This window comes from Pseudophryne corroboree, chromosome 6, assembly GCF_028390025.1.
Source record: "Pseudophryne corroboree isolate aPseCor3 chromosome 6, aPseCor3.hap2, whole genome shotgun sequence".
Classification (NCBI taxonomy): Eukaryota; Metazoa; Chordata; class Amphibia; order Anura; family Myobatrachidae; genus Pseudophryne; species Pseudophryne corroboree.
The window spans coordinates 105,910,961-105,927,988 of NC_086449.1; the positions used below are offsets into that span (position 1 = coordinate 105,910,961).

Here is a 17,028-nt window from a genome sequence, read left to right on the forward strand (position 1 = left end):
TATGTATTTCCTCACGAAAAACGGGGGGTTTTTCATGTAAGCTAATAGGATAGTGGTGCTGAAAAAAATCATGAATAACACACATTTTTCGCAGCTGCAGCACTATCACGGCTAATTGGATACCCCTCTTAAACATCTCACGGCGCTGGATAAGGAGAATTTTTCTGTTCTCACCAAAAGTATAAGTGGTGTCATCGTCTTCAAGCAGAAGTGGATATGTGATTGCACATTTTCTTCGCCCGTACTGGCATAGGCCTGTCCCAGGGCATGTGCAGTGCAAAACACACAAGATAAGCTCCACCAACAGACACTCGCTTTCCTCTGCCCATTCTGTACATACAGTATGTATATAATATTTTTGTAATTTCAACTCCAGACAAAATGAAATCGGTAGCAATAACAAAACAGTGGGCTGGGGAATGGCTTGTTACTGTTGTATTTTGACTACTTATTGTTCATGTTAATTGAAGCAGAGCAAAGAACAAAACAGCAGCTGGTGCGGTGTACAGTGACGGGTATATATGGCTATAGGTGCATTTAGAGGAAGTGCTGCTCACTGGAGCACTACCACTCATTTCCATAATGAAACACAACAGACCGGTAAATATGGTGGACTACATATAGCGTCCATTCATTAACAGTGAAACACGATTAAGACCAGAATATGATTATTAAAATGAAGGCCATGCCAAAGCATGAAATTATATCATCATCTTTTCTGTGTATGGTTTAACTCAACCTATTAGCATATTGACGGTAATCTACAGCAGCATATCTAACAACATACATTTCTGATGAAGGCTTTTCAGAGCGCACCACGATAGGCACGGCTGACTCGCAGGATTTGGACCTCTGGACTGGGATACAACACAAAATTAAATCTGCATATAAGTTATTTTGTCCTGCCTAGGATTGAGTTGGCTTTCCATGGGTTCTCTAGTTTTCTGTTATGGCCCAAAGACATAATTGTAGATAATTGGTTTCTAACCAATGACATAGACAGAACTTTGTGGGCCCCATAGCACCATTCTGAAGGGGCCCCCGTCCCAATGCTTCTAGAGAGACACTTCTCTGCAGCAGTTGTTAATGTTATGCCCTATAATAGTGCCCTAGTTCATTTTCTGAACCATAGTAGAGCCTTATTTAATGTTATGCCCCATAGTAGTGCCCTAGTTTCTTTTATGAATCGTAGTAGTGCTTAAGTTCACCCTATGTCACATTTCAAAGCTGCCAGTACACATTATGCCGCACAGTGCCCCCAGTTCACATTATAATATATAGTGCTGTCATGTTATATAACATTAAAATTCTCTCCAGTTCATTTTATACCACACTACAATGAGCAGGTCTAGGGGCATACCTAGATATATTGCAGGACTCAAGAAAAAAGTTTGAAAGGACCCCTATATACCACACAATGGCGAAAAATGTATATAACACATATAACTTTGACAGGGAAGGTGGGCCCCTCTCAGCTCTGGGCCCCATAGCAGCTGCACTGCCTGCACCTATGGTAGCTACTCCCTTGTTTCTAACTAAACTGGCCCTGGTGTGTCATTTTATGTTTTAAAATGCTATAATTTCTGGGTCATGAATATCAATGATCTGATTATACACCACCTTGGAATATGTTGGTAAAATATTAAGCATAATAACATTAAGCATAATATATTAATAAACCTCTTTATCCCATTTTTTTTTTTTTTTAATGGGATTTAGCCCAGGTTGCTGGATTTATAGAGACTCGTCAGCAGTCACATGATCCGTTGGAAGAATGTTAGAATTATTTATCAATTCAAGTAGGGGGGAATGTGGCAAGTCGCCATTGCACCAGTGTAGAAACGCTGAAAATGGCAGTGGAACTCGCCCCCTTGCGGCCCAATCTTGCCCCAGACTTGGCAGATTTTTATACACAGCCCTATAGGACTGCGAGTCCAGAGCTGCCGTAAGTGCGGCATATAGCCACACTAACAGCCTTGAGCAATTGGAAGGTAAATGAACTGAGCCCTAAGTGTGAGATGTATCAAACATTGGGCCTAATTCAGCATGGGTTGTAGATGAGCGATTAGCAGGGGGACGCACAGCACAGGGCCAGTCCTGCAACCCCCCCCCCTCCCCTACCCCACCGCAAACATTCAGGGAGGGCATGTTTAGGGTTGCCCTCTGCCTACGCATCCTAGGTCTAGCTGATAAGGCAGATGGCTACCCGCCATGTCGTCACATGCAGCCGCTGCGACCTGTCTCAGAATTGGTCCGGACATGCATGCGCTCCCCTAAATCAGAGGCGTTCGCACATGTGAGACACTGCAGAGTGCTTTAGCATACGAGCGCTGTCGGAGCAGTGTTCCATGCTGAATAGGGCCTGTTGTAAGGAAAACAGATAAAGAAGTCTCCCATAGCTACCCTATCAGCTTCTTCCTATTCATTTTTAGAATGTACTTGATAACTGATAGCTAGAACCTGATTGGTTGCTACTGGTAACGTCTCCACTTTGTCCTCTTTAGAATGTTGCATGCATTTTCTCCTTATTGTCACAGAACTATTTCCCCAGTTTTGTTTTTTACAGTGTTTTGGGTTTTACCGATGTGACGTCTTATTCCCTTATGTTACGATGCTGGCAGTGATTACATATCAGGTGCTTGAAAGATTTATGGATTTTAAAATATAGACATTGTAAGTAACTAGACAGCCCACAAGCACATACTTGTAATCATCATCTGACTCCACCACCCAGATAAGCCGCGGAAGTCTGTGCCGCTCCCAAACACCTTACAGTAGAATACAATACACCTGAGCATTCATTCGGAACAGGATATTGTCCGGACAGTAGGATTCTGATAATCCACATAAATCAATGTCTGCTAAACCCTGTGAGTTTAGAATAAAGATCATCAATCAGCCCATAAGCCCTCGTGAAACTTACTTTTAGTCTTAACATATTGTCACAGAATCAGACCTCTCTAGTCTTCTAATAGGGCCTAATTCAGACCTGATCGCTCCTCTGTGAATTTGCAGAGGTTTGCGATCGGATAGTAGCCGCCCAGCCAGAAAGAAAACTCGCCCCGTGCAAGTCTGCTAAAAGCTTTGCAAACGCCAGTCAGATGCAAATCTGTTTGCAACTCACTCACCATCTAAAGCAGGCAGAGATCCGCATAGGCTCGAAGCCACATAAACTCCCTGAATTTTTCTGACATGTGTTGAGGATAGGCAGGGCTAGCCTTAGTGATTGACAGTGGTGGTCAGGTGACAGATGGGTGCCTATTAGGGATAGGTAGGAGGAGTATGCACAGGGGTATATAGTTCAGGGTTTTGGCAGCCATCTTCCTCTTGCCAGTTTTTCTTGGATGCCCTCCCACCCTCCCTATAAGGTTGCTTGAGGCTCGCTTTTCGGGCCTCTAATTCCATTTCTCAGCAGGCTTTGATAGCCAGATGGGCGGAAAGTCGCTACCAGCCAGCGGTCAAATAGTTACATAAGTGGTCACTGTGGGGCACCCCCTTTTGAATGAACAGCGAGTATGCCCTCCCCTTGCGGGTGGACTACGGATGTTCCCTTGCGGGTTCGTCCACGGCTCTGCTAAAGTAAGGGGGGTGAGCCTGCGCAGTGCAGGTTATGTTAAGGAGGCGGTTGTGAGGCCCCTCCTATTTTATGGTTTATTATAGTTGACTGGTGCTGGTGAGTTGGTAGCGCCTTTTTCTTGCCATCCTCCAATATTCTTAGTTTAAACGACAGGTCACCAAACAATAAATATCTGTTTGACCTTTTAAATCTAGCAGTTGGTGTCCGTGTGGTTATTTCTTAGTGATAAGCTAGCTAGTTATAAATGTTAAGTTCGTCGGAATAAAGTCATGGGTGATTTATGATTTTTCCAGTGTGTGCAGTATGTGCGTAGCCCAGGACTTAATCCTAGAATGCAAAAGAAACAGGCTGATCGGGGCCGGAGCTGACATCACACCATACTTACCGGAATGGCCGGGAAGCTCCCAAAATTCGGGTGGCCCTCCCGGCCCCCGGAAAGGTGGGCAAGCCTCCTGTTTTCCGTGCTGCCCCTCCACAACCTTCCTCGGCCGCCTGCAGCAGAGAACAAGTGGGCGGTTCAGGGGGTCCGACGATGCGATTCCCCCTGAATCGCGTCATCGTAGCTCCACCGCCGCTATGCAGCGCCTCTTTTCTCGGCACTGCATAGTGGGGGCAGAGAAACGATGACGCGATCCTGATGCCACGCCCCCGGACTGTCCACTACCCTGTTGGCCACGCCCCCAGAATGCCCATCCTGCTGCCAGCCACGCCCCCATGCACCTACAACACTGCTTGCTGCCTCCTCCCGGGACAGTGTCCAAATAGCGGGACTGCCCCCTGGAATTGGGACAGTTGGGAGGTATGCTTTACTTACAGACATGAATCAGGCCCAAGGTACCAACCAATCACCTTCTGTCACTTTACATTCTGTATGTGAACAATAAGGAGCTGATTGCTACTTCATCTGCCTCCACTTAATCTCTCTCTCTCCAAGGTTTGATAAATCTCCCCCCACTGTCACTGAGAGATTTGGTGGAGATTATGATTTCACTAATTGAGCAAAGAAAGTGTATACACAATATGAAAATCAGTAATAAACATTCATAAAGTGCTGACTCAGAATGTATAGTAGCTTGTGCTATGCGCCCCATAAGCTATACCTGCTGCGGGTGTATATATGACTGTCTAACTTACCATAAGGTCTAATTGCCTACTGTATCCTGATCCCTAAAGACATCCTTATGACTGTAGTGCACCAGACTCTCCCGCACATGTGATATCACAGGTGAGCCAGCCCTGTCCATTCGTCATGCCATATGTGTGAGTCTTTACATGTTCGTTGACAGGTACTGCATTCAGAAGACTGTGAGCTGTCACTGCTGAAGGCAATGTAAGTGAATACAACATAAATTAATAATTGTGCCCACTGTATGTCCGTCCGCCTACCGCCCCCACTTCCACCGTTATTATGTCAGCCAGTTCCCCTGTGCTATCAACTTTCCTCAGGGATCCCCAGTGTGATGTGCCTACTGAGCAGAGCTTAAAGTGGTCCTTGAGAGGTGGGGGAACTCATTACCCCGCACGCCGAAGGCGCGCGCTGCAAAAAAGGGGTGTGGCATCACTAGGAAGGGGCGTGGCCACACAATATTACCTAATCAAAATAACGCCTCACAGCAGTATAATCTTATTCACATTGCCCCACATATCAGTGCCCCTTTACAAACACAATACCCACAGTAGGAGTAATGCCCCTAACAACCCCCCCCCATCTTCCCCCGAAGCTATAGGGATTTTTATGTGTTTACATTTAGATGAAAAGCACAATGTAGTAGGATATGTTGAACAACCTTTGCTCACCTCTCCTATGTCTTCCATGTGTCCTTTCTGCTTTCTTTGTCTGTCACTCTCCTTGTGTCTATGGGGGACATTTACTAAGCAGTGATATGAACGGAGAAGTGAGCCAGTGGAGAAATTTCCCCATCAACCAGTCAGCAGCTCTGTATCATTTTATAGTATGCAAATTATAGATGTTACTTCAGTGCTGATTGGTTGCCATGGGCAACGTCTCCACTGGCTCACTTCTCAGCTTTTATCACTGCTTAGTAAATGTACCCCTAAATCTTCATCCTAGGCAACCCTTACTCCCTATATACTGTACTTTCCTTTGTGTCTGATCACCTGAATCTCTCTCTCCTTTACTTACCCCTTACACCTCTCACTCCCTGTTACCCTTTCAGGCTCTGCTTCTTTCTCACCCCTGTGCCCCTCACTCTCCCATCTCAGCCACATCTTCTCGTATACCCCTTTCAGACCGCCACCTCTGCACACGGGTTATTGGCACATGAATGTGCATAACCCATGTTCATGTGCGGTCTGAAAGGTGCCAGGATTGAAATACCAGGTCGAGCGACCCAGCATTCCAACTTGGGTAGCGAGCAAGGTTGAACACGTGTTAAACTCAACTCGCTGTGCGGTGTGAATGGTAGCCGGGTTGAGGTGACCTGGCACTTGTTCACTGTGTATGGACGGGTGGCGCTTGGATATCATGTGATCTCCAAGTTCCGTCCCCCTCTGTGTCACTGCTGACATCACCAACCAGGCAATATGCTGGGTTGCAGTCAGCGGCGGCGGGGCGCCTGAGGTGGGTCGCACGCTGGGAGCTTCCGTGTCAGGCTCCAGGGTGCAACCTGGAGGCGGCCTGAAAGGCGTGTTACTCTCCCATCTCACCCCATGCTTCTCTCACCACCCTCACACCAATCTCACCCCCTGCTCCTCTCTCTACACCATCCCAATCTCACCCCTGCTTCTCTCATCATCCTCTGCCGTCTCACCCCCTGTTCCACTCATCATCCACCTGCCGTCTCACCTCCTGCTTCTCTCATCATCCTCCTGCCGTCTCACCCCCTGCTTCTCTCATCATCCCCCTGCCATCTCACCCCCTGCTTCTCTCATCATTCCCCTGCCGTCTCACCCCCTGCTTCTCTCATCATTCCCCCACCTATCTCACCCCTGCTTCTCTCATCTTCCCCCTGCCGTCTCACCCTCTGCTTCTCTCATCATCCCCCTGCCGTCTCACCCCCTGCTTCTCTCATCATCCCCCTGCCGTTTCACCCCCTGTTCCTCTCATCATCCGCCTGCCGTCTCACCCCGTTCCTCTCATCATCCGCCTGCTGTCTCTCCCCCTGCTCCTCTCATCATCCGCCTGCCGTCTCACCCCCTGCTTCTCCCATCATTGCCCCCCACTATCTCACCCCTGCAGCTCTCATCACTGCCCCCCACTATCTCACCCCCTGCAGCTCTCATCACTGCCCCCCACTATCTCACCCCCTGCAGCTCTCATCACTGCCCACCACTATCTCACCCCCTGCAGCTCTCATCACTGCCCACCACTATCTCACCCCCGGCAGCTCTCATCACTGCCCCCCACTATCTCACCCCCTGCAGCTCTCATCATTGCCCGCCACTATCTCACCCCCTGCAGCTCTCATCACTGCCCACCACTATCTCACCCCCTGCAGCTCTCATCACTGCCCACCACTATCTCACCCCCTGCAGCTCTCATCACTGCCCACCACTATCTCACCCCCTGCAGCTCTCATCATTGCCCGCCACTATCTCACCCCCTGCAGCTCTCATCATCCCCTGCCATCTCACTGCACTGCCCTGCCCATTTCACCTCCCGCTTTTTCATCATCCCCCCGGCCCCGTCATCTCACCCCCTGCTGCTCATTCCCCACATGATCACATCCACCTTCCGCGTCCGACGAGCGTCCTGTTAGCGGCTGCCAGACAGTCCTGAGTTACGGATCGGCTGCCTGGCAGTGCCGCCGCCGCCGCCACTGCCTGCTATAACGAGGGGGACGCTCATTTGAAGCAACCACTTGGCTGCTTCTCATTGGATGGTGATCCACGAGCCATGATTGGCTCTGACGCCAGTCCAGCGAGCAGAGATTGGCTGGCAGCTGCTTTTGCTGCTTCCAACTCCTGCTCGGACCTGAAGCATTTACTTGTTGGTGGACGGACGGAGGCGGAACTGGTTCCGCCTTCAATTAGAAGTGGCGGAACGCAGTTCCGCCCCGTTCCGGACCACTTTAACCCCTGCTACTGATTTTGTCCACCAATGTTTTATCCTTTATCTGGCTGATAATGAGCTAAATCGGGTTGGTATCAGGATCCCAGAGTTTGGGATGCCGGCAGTCAGAATACAGACATTGGCACCGCAACGCGCAGGATCTTAACACCTGTTCGGTAAGTATACTAACACTAACCCCCTACCCCGCTATCCCCAACCCTCCCCCGCCTGCAGCCTAACCCTAAACCTCCCTGGTGGTGCCCAACTCTCCTTTCCCGCAGCCTTCACTTAACCCTTCCTCCCCCGCAGCCGAACCCTAACTCCAGGGGCGTATCTAGAGAGGAGGAGGCCCGTGTGCAGGTTCCGTCTGGGTCCCCTCGTCTCTAGCCAGCAGCGCTGTAGCTCTGGGCTCTAGCATCCCTAGGGGACCCTAGCGCTGTCCCAGAGCCTAGAGCACATGTGCAGATATCTGGGAAAATGACGCAGCAGCCATTTTCCCAATGATTTTCCTACTGCACATGCACAAAACACTGGAAAAATTACAGGGTGTGCAGTGTGGGCCCCCCCTGGACCCTGGGGGCATGTGTGCACTGCATACACTTCACCCATTATAAATATGCCAGTGCCTAATTGTCTCCGGTGGTGACTAACCCCAACCCCCCCCCCCCCCTCCCATGCAGCCTGACCCTAACTGTCCCATCGCAGCCTAAACCTAACCTCCCCCCCGCGCAACCTAACCCCAACCCGGCGCGGCATACATACAATCGGGATGCTGGCAGTTGGGATTCCGGCTCCGGGATTTTGATCTATGTAGGAGTTTTGGTGCCAGTATTCTGACCAATGTCGAGATTCCGGCATCGGCATTCCATCTGCCAGCATCCCAATCGCCAGTATGGTGAGCCCGCTAGATCAGTGCTGCTCAAACTTGATTGCTCAAGACACACTAACCTGTCCAGGTTTTAAAGACATCCATGCTTGAGTACAGGTGACCTTAGTCATTTTGATTTAACCATTTCACTTTATTATGTTGTGTATACTAATGATCCCATAGACAATTGCAGGCTTGCAAAGATGTAAGTCATTGCCTATGCCTATGCCTGGTTGTCCATAATTTATGGCTTAAAATGTAGAGGATAAAAACATTAGCACACTAAAATGGTAAGATACAGATGCAGAAACTGCTAACGTGAAAGGAATATGGATTATGAGCTAACTTCCTATAATGTCACCTTGGAATGTGGCTTAACAGCTCCAGAGATATCTATGGCGGATGGCCTGAGATATCACTCTACATTAATGTAAACAACATATCCAGTGCCGTTTCTAGCGGCGGGCGAGCCGTGCAACCGCACGGGGCGCCCGCCGCGGCACTTTGCAGGTCCTTTTCCCCCTCCTCCCCCTTCCCCAGTAATCCTGTTCGGGGGGCGGAGTTTTGCGGAATGATGCGGTTGCGTCGTGACGTCACGACACAATCGCGTCATTCCGCGAAACTCCGCCCCTCGAATAGGAGTACAGATGACAAGAGGAGGCAGGCTGGAAGGAGGAGGCAGCCGGTGCGGGCCGAAGAGCGGGAAGAGCCTCTTCATACTGTATGTAAGTATTCTCTCTCTCCCTCCCCTCCCTCTCCCTTCCTCTCCCCCCACTTGACACTTGCCTGCAATGCTGTGTAAAATGGGGACTCTTTCCTGCAATACTGTGTAAAATGGGGACTATTGCCTGCAATACTGTGTAAAATGGGGACTCTTGCCTGCAATACTGTGTAAAATGGGGACTATTGCCTGCTGTACTGTGTAAAATGGGGACTATTTCCTGCAATACTGTGTAAAATGGGGAAACGTGCCTGCCGCAATGTGTAAAATGGGGACTCGTGCCTGTATACTGTGTAAAATGGGGACACTTGCCTGCCGTACTGTGTAAAATGGGGACTCGTGCCTGCCGTACTGTGTAAAATGGGGACTCGTGCCTACCGTACTGTGTAAAATGGGGACTCTTGCCTGCCATACTGTGTAAAATGGGGACACGTGCCTGCCGCAGTGTGTAAAATGGAGACTTTTTTTTTCTTCCTGTGGTGGGCGTGATGATATCAGATGAGGCCACACCCATTTTAATGAGGCTACACACCCTTTGGAGACAGGATGTCTACAGTTTGTTACATGCATGGTAACCTAGATATAACTGATTCCTGTGGTCACTATACCCACCCATTTATACTGTAGTACACAACAGAGTCCCTCACCAAGAATGGAAGCGTTCCTGATGTGATGGACTGTGGCGTGCATTGTCCCTTGGGTTATCATGCACCCTACCAGCAGTATACATAGCACATCCTGACTGCATGTCTTGTAAAGCAGACGATAGTGTGACTGAGCCCCACCCTGGAGGAGGTCATAGCAGACACTTACAGTGATTTTACTTGCAGAGTTTAAGGCATCCACCCATCCCTGGAGATCCTTCTGGTCACTGGCTTGAAGAAAGTAACGCTGAGATAAGGCATTGATAACTGGTAGGAACATAAAAATATAGTCACACATAAAAGAAGTATAATGCATAAGGTCCCAAGAAGAGAAAATAAGATTTTACTTACCGATAAATCTATTTCTCGGAGTCCGTAGTGGATGCTGGGGTTCCTGAAAGGACCATGGGGAATAGCGGCTCCGCAGGAGACAGGGCACAAAAAGTAAAGCTTTTCCGATCAGGTGGTGTGCACTGGCTCCTCCCCCTATGACCCTCCTCCAGACTCCAGTTAGGTACTGTGCCCGGACGAGCGTACACAATAAGGGAGGATTTTGAATCCCGGGTAAGACTCATACCAGCCACACCAATCACACCGTACAACTTGTGATCTAAACCCAGTTAACAGTATGATAACAGCGGAGCCTCTGAAAGATGGCTTCCTTTAACAATAACCCGAATTAGTTAACAATAACTATGTACAACTTATGCAGATAATCCGCACTTGGGATGGGCGCCCAGCATCCACTACGGACTCCGAGAAATAGATTTATCGGTAAGTAAAATCTTATTTTCTCTATCGTCCTAGTGGATGCTGGGGTTCCTGAAAGGACCATGGGGATTATACCAAAGCTCCCAAACGGGCGGGAGAGTGCGGATGACTCTGCAGCACCGAATGAGAGAACTCCAGGTCCTCCTTAGCCAGAGTATCAAATTTGTAAAATTTTACAAACGTGTTCTCCCCTGACCACGTAGCTGCTCGGCAAAGTTGTAATGCCGAGACCCCTCGGGCAGCCGCCCAAGAGGAGCCCACCTTCCTTGTGGAGTGGGCCTTTACAGATTTAGGCTGTGGCAAGCCTGCCACAGAATGTGCAAGTTGGATTGTGCTACAGATCCAACGAGCAATCGTCTGCTTAGACGCAGGAGCACCCATCTTGTTGGGTGCATACAATATAAACAACGAGTCAGATTTTCTGACTCCAGCTGTCCTTGCAATATATATTTTTAATGCTCTGACAACGTCCAGTAACTTGGAGTCCTCCAAGTCACTTGTAGCCGCAGGCACTACAATAGGCTGGTTCAGATGAAATGCTGACACCACCTTAGGGAGAAAATGCGGACGAGTCCGCAGTTCTGCCCTGTCCGAATGGAAAATCAGATATGGGCTTTTGTAAGATAAAGCTGCCAATTCTGACACTCTCCTGGCAGAAGCCAGGGCTAGAAGCATGGTCACTTTCCATGTGAGATATTTCAAATCCACCTTTTTTAGTGGTTCAAACCAATGAGATTTTAGGAAGTCCAAAACCACATTTAGATCCCACGGTGCCACTGGAGGCACCACAGGAGGCTGAATATGCAGCACTCCCTTAACAAAGGTCTGGACTTCAGGGACTGAAGCCAATTCTTTTTGAAAGAAAATCGACAGGGCCGAAATTTGAACCTTAATAGATCCCAATTTGAGACCCATTGACAATCCTGATTGCAGGAAATGTAGGAATCGACCCAGTTGAAATTCCTCCGTCGGAGCACTCCGATCTTCGCACCACGCAACATATTTTCGCCAAATTCGGTGATAATGTTGCACGGTTACTTCCTTCCTTGCTTTAATCAAAGTAGGAATGACTTCTTCCGGCATGCCTCTTTCCTTTAGGATCCGGCGTTCAACCGCCATGCCGTCAAACGCAGCCGCGGTAAGTCTTGAAACAGACAGGGACCCTGCTGAAGCAAGTCCCTCCTTAGAGGTAGAGGCCACGGATCTTCCGTGATCATCTCTTGAAGTTCCGGGTACCAAGTCCTCCTTGGCCAATCCGGAACCACTAGTATCGTTCTTACGCCTCTTTGCCGTATAATTCTCAATACTTTTGGTATGAGAGGCAGAGGAGGAAACACATACACCGACTGGTACACCCAAGGCGTTACCAGCGCGTCCACAGCTATTGCCTGCGGATCTCTTGACCTGGCGCAATACCTGTCCAGTTTTTTGTTGAGGCGAGACGCCATCATGTCCACCATTGGTCTTTCCCAACGGGTTACCAGCATGTGGAAGACTTCTGGATGAAGTCCCCACTCTCCCGGGTGAAGATCGTGTCTGCTGAGGAAGTCTGCTTCCCAGTTGTCCACTCCCGGGATGAACACTGCTGACAGTGCTATCACATGATTCTCTGCCCAGCGAAGAATCCTTGCAGCTTCTGCCATTGCCCTCCTGCTTCTTGTGCCGCCCTGTCTGTTCACATGGGCGACTGCCGTGATGTTGTCCGACTGGATCAATACCGGTTTTCCCTGAAGCAGAGGTTCTGCCTGGTTTAGAGCATTGTATATTGCTCTTAGTTCCAGAATGTTTATGTGAAGAGACGTTTCCAGGCTCGTCCATACTCCCTGGAAGTTTCTTCCTTGTGTGACTGCTCCCCAGCCTCTCAGGCTGGCGTCCGTGGTCACCAGGATCCAATCCTGTATTCCGAATCTGCGGCCCTCCAATAGATGAGCACTCTGCAACCACCACAGAAGAGACACCCTTGTCCTTGGAGACAGGGTTATCCGTAGGTGCATCTGAAGATGCGACCCTGACCATTTGTCCAACAGATCCCTTTGGAAAATTCTTGCGTGGAATCTGCCGAATGGAATCGCTTCGTAAGAAGCCACCATTTTTCCCAGGACTCTTGTGCATTGATGTACAGACACCTTTCCTGGTTTTAGGAGGTTCCTGACAAGCTCGGATAACTCCTTGGCTTTTTCCTCCGGGAGAAAAACCTTTTTCTGAACCGTGTCCAGAATCATCCCTAGGAACAGCAGACGAGTTGTCGGCATTAACTGGGATTTTGGAATATTCAGAATCCACCCGTGCTGTTTTAGCACTTCTTGAGACAGTGCTAATCCCATCTCTAGCTGTTCTCTGGACCTCGCCCTTATTAGGAGATCGTCCAAGTATGGGATAATTAATACGCCTTTTCTTCGAAGAAGAATCATCATCTCGGCCATTACCTTTGTAAAGATCCGAGGTGCCGTGGACAATCCGAACGGCAGCGTCTGAAACTGATAGTGACAGTTTTGTACAACGAACCTGAGGTACCCCTGGTGTGAGGGGTAAATTGGAACGTGGAGATACGCATCCTTGATGTCCAAGGATACCATAAAGTCCCCCTCTTCCAGGTTCGCTATCACTGCTCTGAGTGACTCCATTTTGAACTTGAACTTCTTTATGTACAGGTTCAAGGACTTCAGATTTAGAATAGGCCTTACCGAGCCATCCGGCTTCGGTACCACAAAAAGAGTGGAATAATACCCCTTCCCTTGTTGCAGAAGAGGTACCTTGACTATCACCTGCTGAGAGTACAGCTTGTGAATGGCTTCCAACACCGTCTCCCTTTCGGAGGGGGACGTTGGTAAAGCAGACCTCAGGAAACGGCGAGGTGGATCTGTCTCTAATTCCAACCTGTATCCCTGAGATATTATCTGCAGGATCCAGGGATCTACTTGCGAGTGAGCCCACTGCGCGCTGTAATTTTTGAGACGACCGCCCACCGTCCCCGAGTCCGCTTGAGAAGCCCCAGCGTCATGCTGAGGCTTTTGTAGAAGCCGGGGAGGGCTTCTGATCCTGGGAAGGAGCTGCGTGTTGCTGTCTCTTCCCTCGACCTTTGCCTCGTGGCAAATATGAATAGCCCTTTGCTCTCTTATTTTTAAAGGAACGAAAGGGCTGCGGTTGAAAAGTCGGTGCCTTTTTCTGTTGGGGAGTGACTTGAGGTAGAAAGGTGGATTTCCCGGCTGTAGCCGTGGCCACCAAATCTGATAGACCGACTCCAAATAACTCCTCCCCCTTATACGGCAAAACTTCCATATGCCGTTTTGAATCCGCATCGCCTGTCCACTGTCGCGTCCATAAAGCTCTTCTGGCCGAAATGGACATAGCACTTACCCGTGATGCCAGTGTGCATATATCCCTCTGTGCATCACGCATATAAAGAAATGCATCCTTTATTTGTTCTAACGACAGTAAAATATTGTCCCTGTCCAGGGTATCAATATTTTCAATCAGGGATTCTGACCAAACTACCCCCGCACTGCCCATCCAGGCAGTTGCTACAGCTGGTCGTAGTATAACACCTGCATGTGTGTATATACTTTTTTGGATATTTTCCATCCTCCTATCTGATGGATCTTTAAGTGCGGCCGTCTCAGGAGAGGGTAACGCCACTTGTTTAGATAAGCGTGTTAGCGCCTTGTCCACCCTAGGAGGTGTTTCCCAGCGCTCCCTAACCTCTGGCGGGAAAGGGTATAATGCCAATAATTTCTTTGAAATTATCAGCTTTTTATCAGGGGCAACCCACGCTTCATTACACACGTCATTTAGTTCTTCTGATTCAGGAAAAACTATAGGTAGTTTTTTCATACCCCACATAATACCCTGTTTAGTGGTACCTGTAGTATCAGCTAAATGTAACGCCTCCTTCATTGCCAAAATCATATAACGTGTGGCCCTACTGGAAAATACGGTTGATTCGTCACCGTCACCACTGGAGTCATCGCCTGTGTCTGGGTCTGTGTCGACCGACTGAGGCAAAGGGCGTTTCACAGCCCCTGACGGTGTTTGAGTCGCCTGGACAGGCACTAATTGATTGTCCGGCCGTCTCATGTCGTCAAACGACTGCTTTAGCGTGTTGACACTATCCCGTAGTTCCATAAATAAAGGCATCCATTCTGGTGTCGACCCCCTAGGAGGTGACATCCCCATATTTGGCAATTGCTCCGCCTCCACACCAATATCGTCCTCATACATGTCGACACACACGTACCGACACACAGCAGACACACAGGGAATGCTCCTAATGAAGACAGGACCCACTAGCCCTTTGGGGAGACAGAGGGAGAGTTTGCCAGCACACACCAAAAGCGCTATATATATATATCAGGGATAGCCTTATAATAAGTGCTCCCCTATAGCTGCTTTGTTATATAAAAATATCGCCATAAATTTGCCCCCCCTCTCTGTTTTACCCTGTTTCTGTAGTGCAGTGCAGGGGAGAGACCTGGGAGCCGTCCTGACCAGCGGAGCTGTGAGAGGAAATGGCGCCGTGTGCTGAGGAGATAGGCCCCGCCCCTTTTCCGGCGGCCTCGTCTCCCGCTATTTTGAGAAATCAGGCAGGGGTTAAATATCTCCATATAGCCCCTAGGGCTATATGTGAGGTATTTTTAGCCTTTATAGGTACTATTTTGCCTCCCAGGGCGCCCCCCTCCCAGCGCCCTGCACCCTCAGTGACTGCCGTGTGAAGTGTGCTGAGAGGAAAATGGCGCACAGCTGCAGTGCTGTGCGCTACCTTTAGAAGACTGCAGGAGTCTTCAGCCGCCGATTCTGGACCTCTTCTGTCTTCAGCATCTGCAAGGGGGCCGGCGGCGCGGCTCCGGTGACCATCCAGGCTGTACCTGTGATCGTCCCTCTGGAGCTTGATGTCCAGTAGCCAAGAAGCCAATCCATCCTGCACGCAGGTGAGTTGACTCCTTCTCCCCTCAGTCCCTCGCTGCAGTGATCCTGTTGCCAGCAGGAATCACTGTAACATAAAAAACCTAGCTAAACTTTCTCTAAGCAGCTCTTTAGGAGAGCCACCTAGATTGCACCCTTCTCGGCCGGGCACAAAAATCTAACTGGAGTCTGGAGGAGGGTCATAGGGGGAGGAGCCAGTGCACACCACCTGATCGGAAAAGCTTTACTTTTTGTGCCCTGTCTCCTGCGGAGCCGCTATTCCCCATGGTCCTTTCAGGAACCCCAGCATCCACTAGGACGATAGAGAAAAGATAGGTAGAAGTTATATGGAATATTCAGAATGGTTGTACTGTATGCAGAAGTTATATAGAGTAATAGGAAGAGTTATAGGAGAATAGGTATATAGATATATAAGGAGATGTTATATGGAGCAATAGGAAGCATTATAGAAGAATAAGCATGCAGATATATAAGGAGAGCTTATATGGTGATATAGGAAGCTTTATCAGGGCACACGCATATATATATATATATATATATATATATATATATACACAGAGAGAGAGAGAGAGAGAGAGAGAGAGAGAGAGAGAGAGAGATTATATATATATCATTATAAGGGGATAGGCATATACAGTGCCTTTCTAAAGTATTCTCCCCCCTTTGCATTTTTCATGTTTTGTTGACTCACAACCTGGAATTAAAATGGATTATTTGAAGGTTTGCATCATTTCATTCACAGAACATGCCTAGAGCTTTGAAGATTTTTATTTTATTATTGTGAAGCAAATAACAAATAGGACAAAATAACTGAAAATGTCAGCGTGCATAACTATTCACTGCCCTAAAGTCAGTACTTTGTAGAGCCACCTTTTGCGGCAATTACAGCAAGAAGTCACTTTGGATAAGTCTCTATGAGCTTGCCACATCTTGCCACTGGGATTTGTGCGCATTCCTCATGGCAAAACTGTTCCAGCTCCTTCATGTTGGATGGTTTCCGCTTGTGAACAGCAATCTTCAACTCTGACCACAGATTCTCAATTGGATTGAGAGCTGGGTTTTGACTAGGCCATTCCAACACATTTAAATGTTTCCCCTTAAACCACTTGATTGTTGCTTTAGCAGTATGCTTCGGGTCATTGTCCGTCCCAGTCTCAAATCACAGGCAGACCGAAACAGGTTTTGCTCAAGAATATCCCTGTATTTAGCACCATCCATCTTTCCCTCAACTCGAAACAGTTTACCAGTCCCTGCTGCTGAAAAACATCCCTACAGCATGATGTTGCCCCACCATGTTTCACTGTGGGGATGGTGTTCTTAGGGTGATGGGATGTGTTGGGTTTGCACCAGACATAGCGTTTTCCTTGGTGGCTGAAAAGTTCAATTTTAGTCTCATCTGACCAGAGCACCTTCCTCCATACATTTGGGGAGTCGTCCCCATGCCTTTTGGCAAACTCAAAACGTGCCTTCTTATTTTTAACACTAAGTAATGGCTTTTTTCTGGGCACTCTTCCA

The 17,028-nt window shown here is 48.6% G+C and overlaps 1 protein-coding gene across 4 annotated transcripts in view; it reads right to left on the reverse strand.

Moving 5' to 3' along the window:
* The window catches only part of PLEKHA2 (pleckstrin homology domain containing A2), a 251,324-nt gene that overhangs the window by 154,061 nt on the left and 80,235 nt on the right, over nucleotides 1-17,028 (reverse strand). For 3 of the 4 annotated variants that reach the window (XM_063931606.1, XM_063931607.1, XM_063931608.1), the window contains exon 5: nucleotides 9,992-10,089. The exons of the other annotated variant lie outside the window; for it this stretch is intronic. In XM_063931606.1, coding sequence (XP_063787676.1) covers nucleotides 9,992-10,089 — 98 coding nt within the window. The remainder of the gene's footprint in view (nucleotides 1-9,991; nucleotides 10,090-17,028) is intronic. 4 annotated transcript variants of the gene reach the window in all.